Here is a 14,667-nt window from a genome sequence, read left to right as displayed (position 1 = left end):
CAAAACAGGCTTTGGAAGCTGTTGCATCTTGGCATGGTCTTGCTTTTAATGGGACAAAGGATCAGCGAACTGTGGAACATTTTTGCCGTGGGTGTTGTGTTAAGCAGCGAAGATAGCATGAGCGTTTGTCGTGAAGTTGCCCAGGACCATAGCTGTGTGGATGAGGACGAATCCTTTGATAGTAGTGATAATAAGATGACGGACCTGCAAATCAATCTTTTGAGTTCATTGCGTAAGACGATTGTCACATTTGAGAATCAGATCACTACCTTGGACGACATCATCCACAGCGACATCGAGGAGTTCAAGTGGAAGAACAAGGACATGAACATTTAAGAGTGGACCGCACACGCGGGGATAGATACTTCCAGCACGTGAATGCAAAGCTCCATCAGCTTGACATTCGGAATGTCGAGAACGACATTATCCCGCCCCAAGATTAGTATTCGGAGCTTAGGCACGGCACATTGGTCATGGTCCGAATCACCTTGCGTGCATTCAATTGGAAGGAACAACGGGTGAAGCAAACTCACTCACGAAGATATTTTGGTTGACCAGATTTTCAGGTCTATCAGCTCAACACTCACACGATCTGCATTTTGGATCAATCCAAGCTGCTGCAAGTTGAGCCGTTAAACTCCCAACCAAACGGATTCAATTATAATGTCTCATAGAAAAGTTGCATGCGTTGGGAACTTGGACACGATGGCAGGTGTCCAGCTGGGCAAAAAGGCAAGGCAAAATTGAGAGCAAAAAGCAGGAGAGAATGCAGACGCAGACTGAAGAAACCGTGACAGTTGGTTTACATAAATTAGTCAAGAGAAAGATAGGATCGAGTTGTATGTATTTTAGGAAGGGATGTGCGAATGAATCAGCTCCAAAAAAGGGTACGATTCGGAAAAACCATACAGGGAAAACGTGCAAGGGTGACCAATAAGGTGCTTAGCGGCACCAATGAAGGTCCGGGGGAGAAGTCTGCCGAGGTACCAGTTGAGAAAACGATGTCAAAAGGCTCGGGTGACCGAGTGGTCCAATAAGTCCGCTAAGTACTTGCATAATGGAGGATTTGGGAAGGAGACAATTAAACAGACGTTGAGCGGATGTACACGCAAACCTCGAGTGTGACGGCCTGAGCGCTAGCCCCCCGGATCACCGTGATGACGTCATGCAATGCAACGGACCATGCCGACGGCCCCGGGTAACCTTTTGTAGGCCTTTTGCCTTTTGTGTGCTGCACAGGACAATTGTTATGACCGTCAACAGGTTGATACATAAGCACATGCACTGACAGTGTATCACCCCCCTACACATCCATGTATCACCAGCATCACTCATGGCCTTACAGACTTTGATAGCCCTCATCTTTGCCTTTAGGTCTATCCGGACAAGGGAATCTGACCCAGAGAAGGGTCCGGAGACCCTCAGTGAAACTCCCAATGTAGAAAGGCGCGCTCACAACAACGACGAAGGGGATGCGGACGAGGAGAAAGACATAGGCCAGGAAATTCATTTGGACGTGGACGCTGACAACGACAACAACGACTCACCCCCAGATGAATCTGTCTCAGGCCCGCAGTCCGACCTGCCTTCCCTCGATTCTCCTGACAAACATCCGTCGTTGTTTTCTCGGGCGAAGGCATTCGTGTTTCCGCCGTCATCGGACGACTTGTCCTACGTACCAAACTACCGGATCGCTCCCCTTATAACTGGCATCGTGATACCATTCTCGATCTTGCTCGAGATTCCAGGGCTTACCGGGTACTGGTACATCCGCACCGAGAATTATAATACCGTCCAGACTCGTTCTAACCCAGTCTTATTGGATATTGGCCTTGCATTTAGTATGACTTGCGCTGTCCTCGCTAATATATGCATCATCCTAAGGTTTCTTGAGAAGCGGGTCATGACAATGACAGTATTATGTATCGTGTTTTTGTCTATCCACGGTCTGTGTCTCGGTTTTGAGCAAAGACATGTACTAACCTGACGTATAGACATTATCAATATCGTCGCTCTCACCATCTTCGGCGTGATCCACCGATACTAACGACGGGTTTACATACGGTGAATCCTTCTGGATGACTGTCTGCTCCACCGTCGTATCGGTCATCACCAATGTAACCCTTATCATAGACCTCATTTTCACTCCCAATTTCAAGACAAGCGGTATGTATCCCGTATCCTATTCTCTTCACTCACCGCCCTAACATGAAACAGGCAGTGGCCTCACCCGCAAGCAGCGCACGCTAATGATCATGCTCATAATCCTATTTGCCTACATCGCATTTGGCTCCTTAGTCAATTCATTCCTGCTCTCTCTGAGCTTTATCAATGCGCTTTACTTCACCGTGACGACAATCGAAACCATTGGCTTTGGCGACATTGTGCCCAATTCACTCGGATCAAGAGTATTCATCTGCTTTTACGCTGCATTTGGTATTGTGAATCTTGCCGTGGTGGTGGGTATGGTACAAGAGACAGTGAGAGAAGGGCTACAAGTCGGTTATTTACGTCGCCTACATGATATTCGAGAACGACGACGTGCATCACGGCGAAGAAGGAATGCAGAAAAGCGATGGCGTTCGGCAATCATTTGGAGATTGCGAGACAAAGGTGCAACGGTGTGGGTTCGAAAACACCGTTCGACATCTAACTCTCTTTGGGCCAAGGTGAAGAGAAGGTTTTTTAGCGCTACAGAAAAGATTCCTCACCCTTTGGATCATTCTCGGGGAAAGCGTCTGAACCTCGAGGCGCTCACACATCCAGAGTTGAAAGCGGCGGCGATGGAGGCGGGCGTTCCACTTGAAACCTTGCTCCCACGACAGTTTTACGAAGTGCAGATGCAGAACGATAATGACGACGACAATACTGATGACGTGGAGGTAAGTGTTTTTTCTGCCTTAGTTTGATGTGGTACTCATGACGCGAGAAGATTGCGAGCACATACCCCGCCTTGTCTGTCCCGCATTCAGTGTATGGTATGAATGTGCGGCGCGGTGGGCATCGAATGCTAACACACCAGCGGCTTGGTGCTATGGCAGCGCTCCTAACGAGATTTGCGATTGGAGTTTCCCTGGAACACGAAGGACCTATACTACAGGCCACTGTCGGCGGCGTCAAAAGTAGCGAAGACTGTGCTTCGAACAATAAAGGTGGCTTGAGCGCCGGTGCAGACGGCTCAGTTGGAGGTGAATATAACACTGGAAGCTCTACGACATTCGAAACAACCTCGAGCAGCGACGATATCAATGTAAATTTTGACTCGATGGTCGCGAGCAAGGAGAAGTACGTTCTTCTGATGCGCTCGTGCTTTGCATGGACATTGTTTGTTGTGTTCTGGTTGGTGAGTTTGGTTATGATCTTCGCTTGATCTTCGTTCCCAACATATTTATATTGAGCGATCTAACAAACACTGTAGGTTGGCTCTGCAATATTTAGTCTCACCGAAGGCTGGTCATATGGCTCGTCTATATATTTCTGTAAGCCTTTCAACTTCGTTTCTTCGAAACGTCTGATTTTGACTTGCAACGTGATGTTTAGGTTTTATTGCATTCACAACTGTCGGGTATGGTGACCCCGCTCCCAGAACGCCTGCAGGGCGATCTGTGTTCGTCGTGTGGGCCCTGCTCGGCGTTGCCACAGTGACCATACTGGTTTCTGGTGCGTGCTTGTTATTTCTTTGCAACTCTTTGCTGACGTTCACCTTGATTTTGGTTCTCTTCAATTGCATGCACATCCTTTGTTATTCTGACGCTCGAATCTATATTCCAATGTCTCAATGTGACGTTCAATCGCAGTCGCCTCCGAGGCCTACTCGACGCGCTACAAGGCCATGCTCCAAAGCGACTCTTTCGAGCGAGCCGTCACGACGTACCGCACTCGCACAAAAAATATGTATATGACGAGGACCCGGTCCCTGTCTCTGTCTGAACCTCAGCCTCCGAGTCAAGCCCAAAGCCCAACCCAGATCCAGACTCAATCGTTGACTCCAGCCTCTCCGAACGTCCGCTTCCAACCCCATGTTCCCTCTTCAGGTCTCCGAATACGCACTACATCTCTTGAGCAGGACGACGATGGGGGCGAGGGGAGCCAGCAACCACAAGACACAGAAATGAACGCACCAGATCCAAATTTATGTGCGCAGGACTTGCTCGAGACACTCCCGCGACACGTCTTAAACAAGGCGCGTTCATTCCAGGAGTACATGCGCTGTCTGGGGAACAGAGGCAGCGGTACGAACTCATACGTGAATGAGCAGCTGAAGGCACTCCTGGACGATGTGGTTGGCGTGGATGATATGAAGGAGAGTGCGAAAATGGATATTTTGAGAGATAAGGATACCAAGCGGGTAAGTTGGCCTTCGCTTACCATCCGATGAAGATTTGTGAAACTGACTTTTGAACTTTTAGACGCTCGTCACGTTAAGCATTGAGAGTGAGCCTTCATTTTCTTGGGTCATGCGAGGGTTATCGAATTGACTGTTTGATGCAGAATCGCTGATGGAGCTTATGACCATTGCGGAGGAGGCGATTGCAGCGATGAATGACCGTGACCGTGTCGCTGCGGCCTCGAGTCAGGGGCAGGAAGACGCTGATGTTGATGTTAGGGGCTGAATTGACGGCAAGCGCTATTGGAGGCAGCAACGGCATACTCTCATAGGCACACTTAACCCGAGCCAGGGCGGCAACAAGCTTGAAAGACTCGGGCGCACCCAGTACACCTTGAGGATGAAAGGTCAGCACCTTTATCTCCGATCCTCAGTTTGAACACTCACCACAATCATTATCATGCAGTGCTTCATCCATTCAGAACAAGTGCCTGCACACCCAGTTCCATGACAGCCTTACAGTATAACGTCGCATGGCGATGGATCATCGAAACGGTCACGGCCACCCTCCAATACACTCGCTTGATTCCTAATCGACTGGCGTCCGGTTCGAGTACATTGTGCGCATCTGCATCCGAGACTCACGCCGATATATATAGCATAGCACTTACTTCTGGTCCTCGAGATACTCGGTACTGAATTCACGTGTCTAACTTGCTACGTAGTCTGTCCATACTTCTGATTCAACTTGATCTCGACTTTCTAAACTGCTTGTTAGTAGCTTAGTCAGCACGACGTCTATTCTCCGAATCATTTTCACGCTATCACATAAGTTCCATCATCGTGCAAAGTAAATGCAAGGTGATGATCCTAGTTTGCTTGCTACGTTTCTGGCCTACTAAGCCACCCGGGTTCCGGTTACATGGAAGCGGTCGCCTCATGGCGCTAGATGTTTCGTAACCGGCGGATCCTATCTAAGAATACTCCAAGCTTCAAAACAATTTCAAAACGACAGCTAAGTCCAGTTCTGAGCTGTACTCTCACGACGCGGACATCCAAGCGGAAAATCCACGTCCACCATTGTTCACGCAATGCAGTCCGAGTCTAAGGAGCGAAAGCAGGGAGAGTCCCACTCCAGTTCCATGACACCGGATATGGCCTCTGATAAGCCTGTGGGCAATGATCTGGAGGGCAATCGGTACCATACAGGGTTTCTCAGACGTACCACCCAGCTACTTTCTCGGTATGGAATTGAAACTCATGGGTGAGTGAGATGGTGTCGCTGTGATATCTGCAGTGTCTGAGGCATTTCCACCTGTTACTCGGATCAGCATCGCACCGGTACCAGCAAAGGAACGCCTCGAGACTCGATGGTACCAAATGTTCTTCGTATGGTTTTCTGCCAACATGAATATCTTGACGTGCGTTTTGAGTCCAGTCTCGACTCTCGATTCTCTTGCTATCATCCGCTGAGTCACTTGACACCTGTAGATTCAGCACGGGCACTGCGGGGCCTGCATACTTTTCCCTGGGAGTTCATGACTCTTTAATCATCATTGTCATGGTTGACCTGGTGTAAGTGCCAATAGTTCATTCGAATATCGATCTGCTGTGAATTATAACTAGGACCTGCTTGTTGCCTGCGTTCTTGTAAGAATATTATTATCTGGACGTTGCTCGGGACTTATGAATGTACAGTGCTGTCTTTGGGCCAAAGCTTGGCACGCGAGCTATGGTACAAGCAAGGTTCTCGTGGGGGTGGGTCACATCTAGTTGTTTTCCGATTGCCAGTGTCATTCACATCAAGGTATTTCGGTGCCATCATACCGACAGTTTTGAATGTCTTCTCCATGCAAGGCTTCCTTATACTGAACTGTATCGTTGGTGGACAAATCCTCGCGAGCCTGTCTTCTCACCTTAATGATACTCTTGGTATTGTCATCATTGGTATCATAACTCTTGTGGTACGTCAAATCTGTTGGTGTTGCATCAAAATGTTAAGCTTCACAGGTTACTTTCTGTGGATACCGCATCATTCATTGGTGGGATCACTCAACCACGTACTATCCATATAATTCTGATGCAATTCTGATTTCTAGGTACGAAAGTATCGCCTGGATCCCAAGTGTGATCACTTTTATCACCATGCTGGGTGCCGGTTATCCACAACTACGCGACAACCAATCAGCTCCTGTCTCTCAAGCAACTGTCGCTGAGGTTATCTCTTTTGCGTCCATCCTCGCATCTAGCGTTCTTAGCTGGTGTACCATGACCCCTGACTATGGTGTATACCACAGCCCTGCTGCTTCCTCGTGAGCTCCCTCAGACCATTCACGGACTCTCCTTAACATCCTTATAGTGCAAGAATTTTTCTCTACACGTATCTCGCGTTTTTCACCGCTAGTGTAAGCCCCCGTGTACTGTTACTAGCGTTATCGTAACATCTTGAAAAGGTGACCGCCCACACCCTCGGTGCTGCGTTCGCGGCCCGCAGCTCCTAACGTGCCTGCTTGGAATGCAGGATTCGAAGACAGCTCTTCCATTGGTGGCTTGTTATATAGTGTGCTGCTACCTACAGGCGCATTTGGGAAACTTCTGGTCGCTCTGGTGGCTCTCAGCACACCCAGTGCTTGTGCACCAACTATGTATACGTTCAGCACCAGTTTCATGGCTGTAGCCCCGTGGCTTTGCTACAGTGCCGAGATGGGTATATATTCTCATCTCTGAAGGAATGTAAGTATCTTCAGCATCGTGAAATCCTGTGATACTCATTATTTGTGTTGAAGCCTGATACCAGTGGCCATTGTTGGCGCCAAAACGTTTTATACCACTTTTGTTGACATCCTGAGTACGAGTCCCGAATATCGCAGTGTCTATTGCTAAAATGCTGATTCCTCAGATATCATCGGATACTGGTCGTCAGTATTTGGTGCGATTGTTCTTACAGAACATGTGTTATTTCGGCGGGCCTCGTTTTCTGAGGATCAATATCCCATCACGACTTGGGCTTCGTATACTCTTTTGCCTAGCAGTATTCCTGCGGTCGTGGCCTTCGCGTGCGCCTGTGGAGCCCTTGTTCCATTCATGTCACAGGCTTGGTATGTAGGACCAGTTGCGAGGCATGGGAGTGGAGACGTTGGGGTGTTCGTAGGGTTTGTGGTGGGGGCTATCACATACGCATTGGCAAGGGGTTTCGAAAAATCATGGTACAAGAAGATGAGTAAATCAGATGCCTAGTAGCAGTAGTCATTTCTGAAGCAAACAGCGTGTACACGAACTGCTCTCAATTGACGTCGAAGAGACAAGGTAGATTTCAAAAATGGAATGTCAGTTTACGATGGACAGATCATGTAACTCGAACATGTGTGGCATGCAGCAGTAACTTAACTTGTGTTTGCTGTCGTGCAGCGGTCCTGGTAGTGGTGACGAGAACAAAAGGAAATGTTTGTTTCATTGAAGCAAATGGTTTTTTGGTGGAAGCTGAGGCGGCATCGGCAAGTCCGGCAGAGTCCAACTGAGTTTAAACACCGCTTGATGACAAAGCCCAGCTTTGCGACCACCTCGCTGCTCATGCGATCAGTGCCTCCCGCCTGCCCGCCAGAATGCAGCTGCCATTGGAATATATACTGTGTTCATGCTCCGCCTCAAGCCTACAGCTTATGATCATGCCATGGCCGTTGTCCTTCCCGCCTATATTTCTCATCTTCTTGTGTTCCCTAAGTTTGACCGCTGGCATGTACTGCGTGAAATGCATCTACCATCAGGATGAGACAGGTCGGATCTTCCAACCTGGCACCATCATTCTGCTGACAGTTGTTACCGTTACCTGTGCCATCGAGTTTATTCCAGTGTATGGCTCGAAGATGGACCGCACAATAACTGCCATGAATTCGATGGAGATCTGTGATGAATATTATCAGAATACAAGGAAGTTTTCAATATGATGCATTTTGGTTTAATGTAGATTTTGTGTAGTACAATTGATTATCTGCGCTGATCTGATCATGTTGATAAGTATGATAGTCTGTCTGCATCTAATCAAATCCTGGTTTCATCGATTTTCGTAAAACATCCCAGCGTCCGAGCTCTCCACCAATCGCATGAGTGCGCTACTGAAGTCGTAAGGGTTCATAAGTGTCCGTAACACGCTTAAGCTAAGCGTTCATTTCAGCGCTTTTGCTGATCGGCGGCCTCGTAAGTCTAAGTGGCTGTATATTAAAGTTTAAAAGCTTATGTAAAGTTGCCCTACATATTCGGAATTCTTCTTTTGCACACCTCTTGCCCTCGTACCTCGCTTCGGGGTAGAATACCAACTATCAGAGATGTGTTCACTGAATCATGCCGCGTCGTTCCCAACTTGAAGCATTGAAGGCTTGGGGACGAAACAGATCGAGAAACTTGATTCATCATGCTGTTTTCATACATGCGGCATATAATCTTATACGTCACGGTAATCGGATTACCTTTTCTTTACTTCCGCTAGTTAACAACATTTAGTAATAGGAATAAGCACCCGACTGCGTCTGTTACTTTCTCACTGACGTTGTTGCACATCGATCGACCAAACTGAAACAGGTCAATTACTACTCACGCAATGCAGTCTTACGCAGCGGAGCAGAAACAACCTGAGGACAGGTCCGTTGAACTGCCATTCCAGACCCAGTGTGTCCTCTGATGCTGAGCATTTCAGGGTCGATAGAGTGGAGGACAGTCGCAACCACATAGGATTCCTCAGACGTACCACTCAGTTACTTTCTCGATATGGAATTGAAACTCATGGGTGAGTGAGATGGAGATGTTGTGATACCTGTCTTAGCATTTTTACTGATCCTTGGATCAGCATCGTACCGGTGCCAGTAGAGGAACGTCTCGAGACTCGGTGGTACCAGTTGTTTTTCGTTTGGTTCTCCTCCTGCATGAATCTCTTGTCGTACGGTTTCAGCACTGTCTTAATTCCGGCACTATTCTCTAATTCACCTAACACCTGCAGATTCAGCACTGGCACTACTGGCCCTGCATTTTTTTCCATGGGAGTTCGCGACTCCTTAGCTATTATCATCGCTGTTAACCTAGTGTGAGTCAACAGTTCACAAAATCTCGATCTGCAGCGATTGACCTTCGGCTAGATGTTGTTTATTGCCAGGATTCTCGTGAGTTTTACTATTTTTCTCTGCGCATTTTTAGGGACTTCATAATGCGCTAGTGCTGTTTTCGGGCCAAAGCTTGGCATGCGAGCTATGGTGCAAGCAAGGTTCTCATGGGGGTGAGTTATTTTTCCGATTGCCAGTATCATTCCCTGACGGTCATCAAGGTATTTCGGTGCCATCATACCGGCCGTCTTGAATGCTTTCTCCTTGGAAGGCTTCCTTATTCTGAAATGCATTATTGGCGGACAAACGATAGCTAGCTTGTCTTCTCAACTTAATGATACTCTTGGTATCGTTATACTTGGTATCATATCTCTTATAGTATGTCGGAATTCCTCCTGCTGCACCAAAGTTGACAGATCTCAAGGTCACTTTCTGTGGATACCGCGTTATCCATTGGTGGGACCACTCCAATATCAATCATCCAGAATTCTGATGGAATATTGATTCATAGGTACGAAAGTGTTGCTTGGATCCCGAATGTAATTGCTTTTATCACCATGTTGGCTGTCGGTTATCCACAACTACGCGAAAACCTATCGGCTCCTGTCCCTCCAGCAACACCTGCTAATGTCATATCTTTTGCGTCCATTATCGCATCTAATATGATCAGCTGGTGTACCATGATCCCTGACTATGGCGTATACCATAGCCCTGATGCTTCTTCGTGAGCTTTCCCGGGCCATCACCAGGACTCTCCTTGACATTCCGATAGTGCCAGAATTTTTATCTACACATATCTTGGGTTCTTCGTGTCTAATGTGAGCCATTTATGTCGGTATCAGTTGCATCTTAACAATTTTATCTTGAAAGGTGACTGGTCAGGCTCTGGGTGCAGCATTCGCAGCAGCAGCTCCGAGCGTACCTGCTTGGAATACGGGATTCGATGACAGCTCTTCCGTCGGTGGTTTGTTACACAGCGTCTTGTTACCTACAGGTGCATTTGGAAAAATCCTGACTGCTTTGGTCGCTCTCAGCATATCCAGTGCCTGTGCACCAACGATGTATACGTTCAGCAACAGTTTCATGGCTATTGCTACGTGGTTTTCTACGGTGCCCAGATGGGTATATGTCCTCATCTCGGAAGGAATGTGAGTGTCATCAAGTCAATGTAAACCTCGGAGATGCTCATGATTTGGGTTCAAGCCTGATACCAGTGGCCATTGTTGGTGCCAAAAGGTTTTACGCTACCTTTGTCGACATCCTTAGTACAAGTCCCAAATATCGGTATCTATTGTTAACGCTAACATGCTGATCTCAGACATCGTTGGATATTGGTCATCAGCATTCTCTGCGATAATACTCACAGAGCATGTGTTATTCCGACGAGCCTCGTTTTCCGAGGATCAATATCCCATCTCGACTTGGGATTCATATACCCTCTTGCCTAGCAGTATTCCCGCAGTAGTGGCTTTCGTGTGCGCGGCTGGAGCTCTTGTTCCATTCGTGTCACAGGCTTGGTATGTAGGACCAGTAGCGAGGCAAGGCAGTGGAGACGTTGGTGTGTTCGTGGGGTTTGTGGTGGGAGCTATCATCTATGCGTTGGCGAGGAATTTCGAGAAAATACTGAACAGAAAGATGGGCAAAGCAGACGCATACTAGTACTTACATCAACATGTGCGTGAGTTGCCTTTAACTGCCTTTTGACATTGCAACTGATAAGAGACAAGTTATTTTTGGATCGGTGCCAACCCCAAGGCTTCGATCCTTCTAGAAACTTGGACATTCGATGACGACATATATTTGACCTAGATTTACTTACCCCACACTTGATCAAGACTGCTGCCCCTGCGAGATTTTAAGCTACTTGGAAGTAGACGGATCAGCGAAATCACGGGTATGATAAGAGCCCTTCGGGAAGAGGGTCACCGCAAAGTGTGGTATCTCCGCATCGACATCGAACAGCACATTAATGGTACTCTCCAATAGCCCTCCATAATATCGATGTCACGACCTCTGCCTGCTCACCTTCGATGTCATTGTCAAACGCGGGCCATGAACAGACACTTGCAATACTGACAGCCTGAGTGAGGGTCAGGCGTACACGAGAATGGGGCGCCAGTACAGGAAAAAATGGTGTGTGGGCACGAAGCTGCGAGCTCTCGAGGCGCCCAATGAAACAATATGTCTGTCAGCTTGAGCTCAATGCCGGTCATCCTCCATTTTGGTGCGCGTGATGCTAGGTACTTTGCAGCATGGCTGTCATTCCACTTACCGTGATATCTGAGGAGTGACTGCCTTCGGTTGCTCACGGGAGTGTCTTGGAGTCTACCGTTGTCACGACTCAGGAATCATCAGCGCGTTCATTTGCTTGTTTGCTGATGTGCAACCTTGTACATGGTTCGACCGCTAATATGGATCATGCACGTGCAATGGATGGAGGGCGGAGTGGACATCCGAGTCATTGCAGCAGTGTGCTGGCACCGCCTGATACAGTACTTGTAGCCTGTGGTTGTGATGTGGATCTATTTCGTGTGAGCCAAAAGAAATGGATATCGCCGGAATAGAGGACACTAAAACGTTGCATAGTATGTATCGTGTCAGTTTGTCATCTCAGGGAGATCCAGTTCAAAAGTTCCCGCGCGAGCTCGTGGCTTGTACTATATTTATGTTACTGCTGAAATCTGAAGGGATGTTCAATGCTAAAATGTCGCTGTCAATAACGGTTCTCAAAGTCGAACCTTCTGAGGGCGTTTCTGAAATGGCCGGTCTGGGTACAAGTCAAAGGAGACTTCAGGTCTGCGGTCTTGCCACAGGTGGCGATGCTCTGACGGAGTTTGAAGATACCGGTGCCCCGAGCATGGCCGACCCGCCTATCCCACCTGTCACATCCCGCCTCCACCCGCCACCGCCGCCGCCGCCGCCAGACGCTGACCCAAAGCCGGAGAGGCCACCGTTGAGGAGGAACATATTCAGATTGTACGGCCACAAGTGAGGGATCAGTAAGTATACCTTAGTTCAACTTAGAATTAGTTACACATCAATGTTCTTCACCGCAATATTAAGATATCAATCAATATGATATACATTGCCAAAGATAACTACAACAGTGACTAGTCGTCCACCTGCCTCACAAGTGGCCATGACTCGTGTGTAAGGTATTGTTGTCGCAACATTACACTCCACACAAGTCATGGTCACAGCGCAAGGTGCACAGGTGAGAGCAGAAAGAACCCAGGCTCACCCCCACTTGCATTGTCACTTGCTCGAAGGCCGTATCAAGGAGGGTGGCAGCTAAGGAATGGATGTAACGACAGGTGGGCAGGGTATTTGAGCAGTGCAGACATGGCTCGAGTGGCATCTAAATGGAGGATGCCATTGACACCATCTCCAGTGGTGGCGGGCGGGCACAGAAGTAGCATTCCTGACACCAGCTGGCGGGGTGGCGGGCAGTGGGCAGCGGGCAGCAAAGAGGTGGGATGGTTTATGTCCTTGCTTAGGTGAGCCGCACCTGCTAGTTGATTCAACTCTGCTTGAATTTGCTGAGCTCGCCGAAGGGTACCCAGACTTTGTACCTAGACGTCTGCTTAGACTTATACCAAGACCGGCCAGAACTCCAACATTCACAACCTTCTAAGAAATTCACAGAGAAATTTTGCGAATTCGGATGCTGCCAGTATGGCAGGTTTCGAACTCCGACCTGCCCTGCCAGCCAGTGTGCTCAACATCGTCGTTACCGGCGCGTTGACGCTGCTAAAGCCTTAATCCGATCTCTAATCGCTGTTGTTAAGCACACCCTAGATCATGTCACGCTCAAATCAGAGAGGCCGGGGTGGAGGTGTCTGGGCCAATGCACCTGCCAGTACGGACACTGGGAAGAAGTGTACCCACAAAATCCTGTAGGTATAATACATCAATGTCTAGTATTGTAGAAGGCTGATGTTATATCAGAGCCTGTGGTCCATATACCATGATGTATCACCTCCCTCACCTTTCCCACTGCCTGTCCTGTGATGTATCACCTTCAAAGCCCTTGAGGCTCACGTGATATATCACTCTCAGTTGTGTTTTGAGGCTCACATGATATATCACTTTCAGTCGTGTTTGAGGCACGCGTGATATATCACCTTCAAAGCCCTTGAGGCTCGCGTGATATATCACTTTCAGTTATGTTTTGAGGCTTGTGTGATATATCATTTTTTGGTCGTGTTTGAGGTCGTGTGATATATCACCTTCAAAGCCCTTCAGGTTTGCATGATATATCACTTTCAGTCGTGTTACCTTGCGTGATATATCACTTTAAAGCCTTGCGTGATACATCAGTAACATCACTTTAAAGCCTCGCATGATACATCACTTTAAAGCTTTTTGTGATACATCACCTTTTGTATCACCTTGTGTGATAAATCACTTTCAGGCATTTCATGATATATCACCTTCGGGGCTCGGTTTCCACCAATGATGAGCCAGGATCAAATTATTCAAATGACATCATAGTTCTCCTTATTGCAGCCCGTCCGTTAGGCACGGCGCTCACCACTTGTAAACACAGAAATATGGTAGATTAAATAGTTTCCTTCGTCATCCTCTCTATTACAAGCTCAAATCAAGTGAACAGCAGGGGGGTTGGGGTTCGGCATTGGCAACTCAGAACAAAGATGGACCGCTTCTTGCCATGAAGGATTGGCTGCCCACATGATTTGATGTGGTTGACCATCTGTCGACGTAGATTAGCCTGGCGCTGCGCATAGCAAGGGCACCCTCTCCAGCCTGCAGTGAGTTAAAAGCCACGCCGTGGACCTTGGCATGTCCCACCAGCCTGCCTGCCAGTCAAGAAATGCAACAATGCGGCGCATTTTACTCCCGTTAGTAGTTGCACTTCTTCCTCCCCAACGATGAGCTCGTGCTCGCGCCTTACACCATTCAACCACGTAGCGCTATAAATGGCCAGGTCAGCAAGACAACACCAGTCGTTAGCGCCTACTTACAGTCCTGTAGCCCTAGCTCATTGCTGTTGAAGCCCGAAGTTCTTCCAGATCACGATATACTTTGTTGCCCTACTGTCGGCCATCGTCGTGTTTGGAGTGGTACAGCATCCCTTTGCTTGTCGAGTGGCTTGAGGCTCCTCTCCCAGTCATCCGTCTCACCCAGCCTTACCGCCAGATTGACGAGTGCATCTCTAGCAGTGGAGTACAGTCTGAGTGATAGGTGTCAATGCGATGTTCAGCATTGTTGATGATCCATTTGCTCGGG

At 48.1% G+C, this 14,667-nt stretch overlaps 5 protein-coding genes across 5 annotated transcripts; all 5 read left to right on the top strand.

Annotated features, from left to right (window-relative positions):
• Positions 1 to 33: 33 nt before the first annotated feature.
• DFJ58DRAFT_840107 (uncharacterized protein) lies at positions 34 to 336 on the top strand (the record flags this gene model as incomplete). Its single annotated transcript, XM_041392575.1, has 1 exon — positions 34 to 336. One exon carries the CDS (start codon positions 34 to 36, stop codon positions 334 to 336), a length of 303 nt encoding a protein of 100 aa, XP_041245429.1.
• Positions 337 to 1,217: 881 nt separating this feature from the next.
• Positions 1,218 to 4,604, top strand: DFJ58DRAFT_780054 (uncharacterized protein). The gene is made up of 8 exons (XM_041389724.1): positions 1,218 to 1,946; positions 2,134 to 2,166; positions 2,218 to 2,882; positions 2,933 to 3,343; positions 3,419 to 3,479; positions 3,541 to 3,660; positions 3,798 to 4,348; positions 4,410 to 4,604. The coding sequence occupies exons 1-8, from the start codon at positions 1,334 to 1,336 to the stop codon at positions 4,476 to 4,478; spliced, it is 2,523 nt and encodes an 840-aa protein (XP_041245428.1). The 5' UTR covers positions 1,218 to 1,333; the 3' UTR covers positions 4,479 to 4,604.
• Positions 4,605 to 5,170: 566 nt separating this feature from the next.
• DFJ58DRAFT_913092 (permease for cytosine/purines, uracil, thiamine, allantoin-domain-containing protein) lies at positions 5,171 to 7,650 on the top strand. Its single transcript, XM_041395299.1, has 12 exons — positions 5,171 to 5,591; positions 5,659 to 5,748; positions 5,819 to 5,902; positions 5,954 to 5,977; positions 6,026 to 6,085; positions 6,135 to 6,291; positions 6,338 to 6,369; positions 6,427 to 6,639; positions 6,687 to 6,732; positions 7,005 to 7,060; positions 7,114 to 7,175; positions 7,227 to 7,650. The coding sequence occupies exons 1-12, from the start codon at positions 5,419 to 5,421 to the stop codon at positions 7,562 to 7,564; spliced, it is 1,335 nt and encodes a 444-aa protein (XP_041245427.1). The 5' UTR covers positions 5,171 to 5,418; the 3' UTR covers positions 7,565 to 7,650.
• Positions 7,651 to 7,933: 283 nt separating this feature from the next.
• DFJ58DRAFT_780041 (uncharacterized protein) lies at positions 7,934 to 8,345 on the top strand. Its single transcript, XM_041389723.1, has one exon. The coding sequence runs from the start codon at positions 8,062 to 8,064 to the stop codon at positions 8,269 to 8,271; it is 210 nt and encodes a 69-aa protein (XP_041245426.1). The 5' UTR covers positions 7,934 to 8,061; the 3' UTR covers positions 8,272 to 8,345.
• Positions 8,346 to 8,610: 265 nt separating this feature from the next.
• Positions 8,611 to 11,278, top strand: DFJ58DRAFT_780027 (cytosine-purine permease). Its single transcript, XM_041389722.1, is given in 16 exon segments — positions 8,611 to 8,778; positions 8,800 to 8,802; positions 8,814 to 8,962; positions 9,018 to 9,107; positions 9,168 to 9,257; positions 9,318 to 9,401; positions 9,454 to 9,477; positions 9,531 to 9,590; positions 9,639 to 9,795; positions 9,842 to 9,873; positions 9,929 to 10,141; positions 10,190 to 10,235; positions 10,288 to 10,565; positions 10,621 to 10,682; positions 10,736 to 11,091; positions 11,145 to 11,278. 13 exon segments carry the CDS (start codon positions 8,922 to 8,924, stop codon positions 11,074 to 11,076), a joined length of 1,518 nt encoding a protein of 505 aa, XP_041245425.1. The 5' UTR covers positions 8,611 to 8,778; positions 8,800 to 8,802; positions 8,814 to 8,921; the 3' UTR covers positions 11,077 to 11,091; positions 11,145 to 11,278.
• Positions 11,279 to 14,667: the final 3,389 nt, after the last annotated feature.

Source organism: Suillus subalutaceus, assembly GCF_016647625.1.
Source record: "Suillus subalutaceus strain FC151 chromosome Unknown DFJ58scaffold_34, whole genome shotgun sequence".
Classification (NCBI taxonomy): Eukaryota; Fungi; Basidiomycota; class Agaricomycetes; order Boletales; family Suillaceae; genus Suillus; species Suillus subalutaceus.
This window is presented reverse-complemented; position numbering and strand designations above follow the sequence as displayed.

What these genes read in the sequence shown, in the direction of transcription:
- DFJ58DRAFT_780054 (XM_041389724.1), top strand. Translation starts at nt 1,334, where the DNA reads ATGGCCTTACAGACTTTGATAGCCCTCATCTTTGCCTTTAGGTCTATC. An exon ending in TCCCAATTTCAAGACAAGCG is followed by an intron (nt 2,167 to 2,217) that starts GTATGTATCCCG and finishes AACATGAAACAG; the next exon opens with GCAGTGGCCTCACCCGCAAG. An exon ending in GAGATAAGGATACCAAGCGG is followed by an intron (nt 4,349 to 4,409) that starts GTAAGTTGGCCT and finishes TTGAACTTTTAG; the next exon opens with ACGCTCGTCACGTTAAGCAT.
- DFJ58DRAFT_913092 (XM_041395299.1), top strand. Translation starts at nt 5,419, where the DNA reads ATGCAGTCCGAGTCTAAGGAGCGAAAGCAGGGAGAGTCCCACTCCAGT. An exon ending in GGATACCGCATCATTCATTG is followed by an intron (nt 6,370 to 6,426) that starts GTGGGATCACTC and finishes TCTGATTTCTAG; the next exon opens with GTACGAAAGTATCGCCTGGA. An exon ending in ATTCTCATCTCTGAAGGAAT is followed by an intron (nt 7,061 to 7,113) that starts GTAAGTATCTTC and finishes TTTGTGTTGAAG; the next exon opens with CCTGATACCAGTGGCCATTG.
- DFJ58DRAFT_780041 (XM_041389723.1), top strand. Translation starts at nt 8,062, where the DNA reads ATGTACTGCGTGAAATGCATCTACCATCAGGATGAGACAGGTCGGATC.
- DFJ58DRAFT_780027 (XM_041389722.1), top strand. Translation starts at nt 8,922, where the DNA reads ATGCAGTCTTACGCAGCGGAGCAGAAACAACCTGAGGACAG. An exon ending in CAAGCAAGGTTCTCATGGGG is followed by an intron (nt 9,591 to 9,638) that starts GTGAGTTATTTT and finishes ACGGTCATCAAG; the next exon opens with GTATTTCGGTGCCATCATAC. An exon ending in GGATACCGCGTTATCCATTG is followed by an intron (nt 9,874 to 9,928) that starts GTGGGACCACTC and finishes ATTGATTCATAG; the next exon opens with GTACGAAAGTGTTGCTTGGA.